This window comes from Leptonychotes weddellii, chromosome 1, assembly GCF_054177405.1.
Source record: "Leptonychotes weddellii isolate Sample4059 chromosome 1, ASM5417740v2, whole genome shotgun sequence".
Classification (NCBI taxonomy): domain Eukaryota; kingdom Metazoa; phylum Chordata; class Mammalia; order Carnivora; family Phocidae; genus Leptonychotes; species Leptonychotes weddellii.
In genome coordinates this window covers 10,849,470-10,853,863 of record NC_138369.1, presented here as the reverse complement: position 1 = coordinate 10,853,863, position 4,394 = coordinate 10,849,470, and the positions used below count along the sequence as shown (strand labels likewise).

The following is a 4,394-nucleotide window of genomic DNA, read 5'->3' as shown; positions in this document are numbered from 1 at the left end:
TTTCTGCCCCCCCACCTACCCCCGTCTCTCCCCGTGGCCAAGGGACCTTGGCCATTCTTTGATTGGACCAGGCAGGCCAGGTGGCACGAACCCAGTCCACCAACTCAAATTCCTGCTTCTTCCCACCTTTCTTTCCTTCTTACTAACCTCTCCTTCTTATTTCTTTTTCAAGCTACAAGCTCACGTCCATCCCACTGGCCTTGTTTTTGGTGAGCAAGGGGGAGCCGAAGGGGCTGAGAGAAGAAGAAAGGTAGCCTTTCAGTGTGGAGGCTGTAGCATCATAAAGGAGATGCCAGCACCAGACACCCAGACGACCGGTGCTGCCCCTCTCCCCCACCTCGGCACCCCCACGGGGGCCCCCACTCCAATTTCTTACAAGATTCCCCCAGCAGCCTTCCCACCACATCCCACTGCCCATCCTTCTACCATGAACACCTGCTCACCCCTCCCCCCACTGGCGTCTCTCCCCTCCACACCGCGCCAAGCCACACCTACTTCACAGACCCGTCCCTCGGCCCCGCTCTGTGTGCCCCCCTCCGCCTGAGCCTCTGCACATGACAAGGGAGCAAGAATGGGCCTTGGTTCTCCTTTCTCACAGGAGGACATTTCAGTCTGACACCCAACAAATGCAGACAGACACACCATGGAGAGAACAGATGAGTTTGCCCAAAAGAAAACCATTTTTAAGCTAGAAAATAAAAGTAAAAAAAGCTGGCGGGAAGTGGGTGAAATGTTTAATGGCTGTCTGATTGAATAAAACGCGCAAAATGCTCTGCATCGTGGACAAGGACAGGATTCTGGCTTGACTTGATGAGAAAATCCAAAACCTCTGCAGGAACACAAAAATGACATGCATACACTCAACAATGATCGGACAATAAGTTATACCTCTAAATCTCTGAATCACATGGTGCTTTAAACAGAGAGGCAAAATGAAGACAAAGGAAAGATGAAAATGTGGAGTTTGGGGATGGTGTGTCCGGGTTCCAGTGGGTACCCAGCTAAGCGCAGACCTGGCTCATCTCCAGGTCCCCCCCTTTCCCTCCCCATCTTGCCTGAATTCATTTCCTCCTTCACACCCCTGAAGATCAGACCTTTGGGGATCAGAGCTAGATGAAGCCTAACGTTCTCAATAAGACCTCTGGGGAGACCCCCGAGGCTTGAGCTCCCCACATTCAGAAGAGTCACAATTTCTGCTTACGGAATCCCACACGGCAGATTTCTCAGGAGACGGCAATCTCGGACTGGGGAAGTGAGCAGGGCATTTCTGGCAGAAGGCAGGCTGACATGGAGAGAGGGGCAGAGTCCCGATCAGTTGAACCTGCCAGCCACAGGCCACGCCCACTGCCAAGTGCCGGCCCCGAGTCACCCACCTGGAGCCATTTTCCCCTCCGGAGAAAACCCAGGACCCAGAAAATGCATTTAACTCAGAGACCTATCAACCCGGTTCTCAAGCGACACAGCAGCTCAGCAGAGAAGAGAAACTCCCCTGGCCAGCAGAACAAGAGGCAAAGAAGGGGAATGTTTGAGAAAATGAAACAAAACAAAAATCTCATCTGTTTTAGAAAGAACTGCGTGCTGGGTAACACCGACGTGATCCAACCTGGCATCAGACTCCAGTCCACCTCACACTTAGGGAAATGATAAAACCCCCGTCTTCTCCCCCAAGCAGGAGAACACTTCCAAAATGTGTGTTTGCCTCAGCCGGCTTCACAGCTGCTGTCATTCTTTTCCTCTGGCGGGTATCAAGGTCCAGCTGAACCTGGGTGAGGTTACTCTCCTCCGTGGCCGCTAAGTTCAAAGTTGCCAGGGAGTGAGATCAAAATTTACTCCGTCTCCAGAACCATCTACACAAAAGCCCACGGGCTGCTCCAGCACCCCCTGCTCAAACACGTCAGCACACATGGAGATCAGCAAACTCCAGCCCCCGGGCCCCATTCTGGGCACCACCCCCCCAACTTAAGGAGAACAAGAAGCTGGTCCCCAGCACCAAGACTGCAAAAATCCAGGCCAGATGTGGGGTGGGTTTGCAGCTGCTACAGATTTTTACATATTAAAAAAAAAAAAAGTCACGTGCAAGTCAAAATGACAAGGGCTGTTTTCCTACCCCTGCTCCAGAGTCCCCACGGGTACAGCTCACGGCTCTGGTGTCGAAAGGGTCAGCCCACCTTTTTAACCAGCTGGGGCGGCAGCTCCCACCTCCCCAGGGCCTGGCCAAGGGCCCTGCCCGCCCTGAGGAAACGGAACCCGATGTCAGCTCCGACACAAAGATGTGGGTCCCGTTTTCAGAGAAAGAGGCAAGAAGGGGCCGCATCCCAGGAAAAAGAAAAGACACTTTGTCGTCGGTGAAAGCCCGTGTTTTAACCAAAGGGAATATAAATTCCTCTGTGCCCAAACTAGCACTATTGTTTTTGAAAAAGAGAATAAGAAAGAGAAGGGAAAAAAGCCTCCGCCATACCCCAAGGCAGCCCTTTTCAGGGCTGTCCCAGCTGCTGGGACATGGATCAGGGCAAAGACTCTTCAAGGAGTTTTTAAGTTTGGGAAAAACCAGTCATGGACAGAGGGAACACTGGAATCCCTTCACCAGAGACTTAGAAAAGCAGGTGAGCAGGTGGCCCCAGCTGTGGGATCAAGAGCAGAGATCCACTTGACCAGGATTCCCTGTGGAGATCGGGACCCACCAGCTTCCCAGCCATTGTGGCTGTGTCCCCAGATGCAAAGGGAAATCGAGAAAAAAAATCTTCAGCCACCTTCTTCAAAGTGACCAGCCCTTTTGTGGAGAAGAAGGGAGAGGAAGTGTGTACGTTGGAATATTGATCCAAATCCGATCCCCAGCTGACAGGCTTATCCTCCTTGGCCAGGCCCCCGGAGGGCGGACGTCCCTCCTGGGGTCCCTAGTGGGATGAGGTCTTGGGAGGCCCGAGAGGCTCTCAGTGTTTGTGGCGACAGTTGATTTTGCCATCTGACTGCTCCAGGACATCCAGCATCTCCTCGATGATGGCCCGCAGCGCCCTGCCCAGCTGGTCTGCGTTGTAGGGCTTGCCCAGTGGAGGCACGTGAACAAAGGCTGAGCGGCCATGACTCTGGTACAGCGAGGTGTAGTAGGTGAAGTCACAGAGGTACCTAAGTTTCAGGGCATTGGAGGCAGGAGGGGAGACCAAAATGGGGTCAGAGAGTCAATACATAGACTAACAGGACAGCCTCCATCCAGATCTGCTGTAAGACCCCCAACCTCGCCAGAAATCTACAAGATGGAATACTGCTTCTCCCTCCCACCCCCCAGGTTGGCAAAAATGAAAAAAACCTGATAACTCCAAGTGCTGGTGTGTATGTGAGGAAGGAGGCAGTGAGATACGGCTAGCAGGAATGCCAATTGCCCCAGGGAGAATTTGGCAGGCTAGGAATATTACAAATGCCTGGACTTGATGCCATGTTCTTTTTTTTTTAAAGATTTTATTTATTTATTTGAGAGAGAGAGAATGAGAGACAGAGAGCACGAGAGGGAAGAGGGCAGAAGGGGAAGCAGACCCCCCGCTGAGCAGGGAGCCTGATGTGGGACTCGATCCCGGGACTCCAGGATCATGACCTGAGCCGAAGGCAGTCGCTTAACCAACTGAGCCACCCAGGCGCCCTTGATGACATGTTCTTGCCGGTTTTGAGAATCTGCCTTCAGAAGCCATCTGCATGAGGGCACAAGAAAGATGAAGAAGGTGTTTGCTGCACTGTTAAGTATAAAAGTAGAGTAAGAAGCAACCTGCTAGGGTCTGAATGTCTCTCCTCAAATTCAGTGTTGAAGCCCTAACTCCCAATGTGTTGGTATTAAGAGGTGGGGCCCTTGGGAAGTGAGAGTCCTCACAAAGGGGGTGAATACCCCTTATAAAGGAGACCCCAGAAAACTTTCTTCCTCCTCCTGCCACATGAGGATGCAGCAAGAAGTCAGCAGTCTACAACCTGGAGGGAGGCCTTCATCAGAACCTGACCAGGCTGGCGCCATGATCTTGAACTTCCCCACCTCCAAAATTGTGAGCAATCACTTTGTGTTGCTTATAAGCTGCCTGGTCAGTGGTATATTGTTACAGCAGAACGAACGGGCTGTGACACAACATGACTGTCCACGGACAGAGGAGTGGCTTCCTAAATGGAAACAGCCACACAATGGAATGAATACTATGCAGCCATTTGCAAGGCATGCAGTGGATCCATTGGGAACCGGAGAATTCACCAAGACCCGTGTTGTGTGCCCGCAGGTGAAATCGAGGAAGAGGGCGCTCAGGAAAAGGCACATTGTGTAACCCCATCCACGTGAGAGCAAAGCTAAATAGGACAAAATCCTAAATCAGCACACCAAGTGCTCTGTAGGCAGCTGACCCTGAACAACATGTATTTGAACTGCA

General features: G+C 52.0%; 1 protein-coding gene across 6 annotated transcripts in view; it reads right to left on the bottom strand.

The window, feature by feature from the left end:
• Nucleotides 1-717: 717 nt before the first annotated feature.
• The window catches only part of PGPEP1 (pyroglutamyl-peptidase I), a 29,730-nt gene continuing 26,053 nt past the window's right edge, over nt 718-4,394 (bottom strand). For 5 of the 6 annotated variants that reach the window (XM_006746399.3, XM_031017144.2, XM_031017142.2 and 2 more), the window contains one exon: nt 718-3,123. In XM_006746399.3, the coding sequence (XP_006746462.1) occupies nt 2,931-3,123 (193 nt within the window). In that variant the 3' untranslated portion in view covers nt 718-2,930. The remainder of the gene's footprint in view (nt 3,124-4,394) is intronic. The other variant, XM_081815530.1, reaches the window with a different exon arrangement.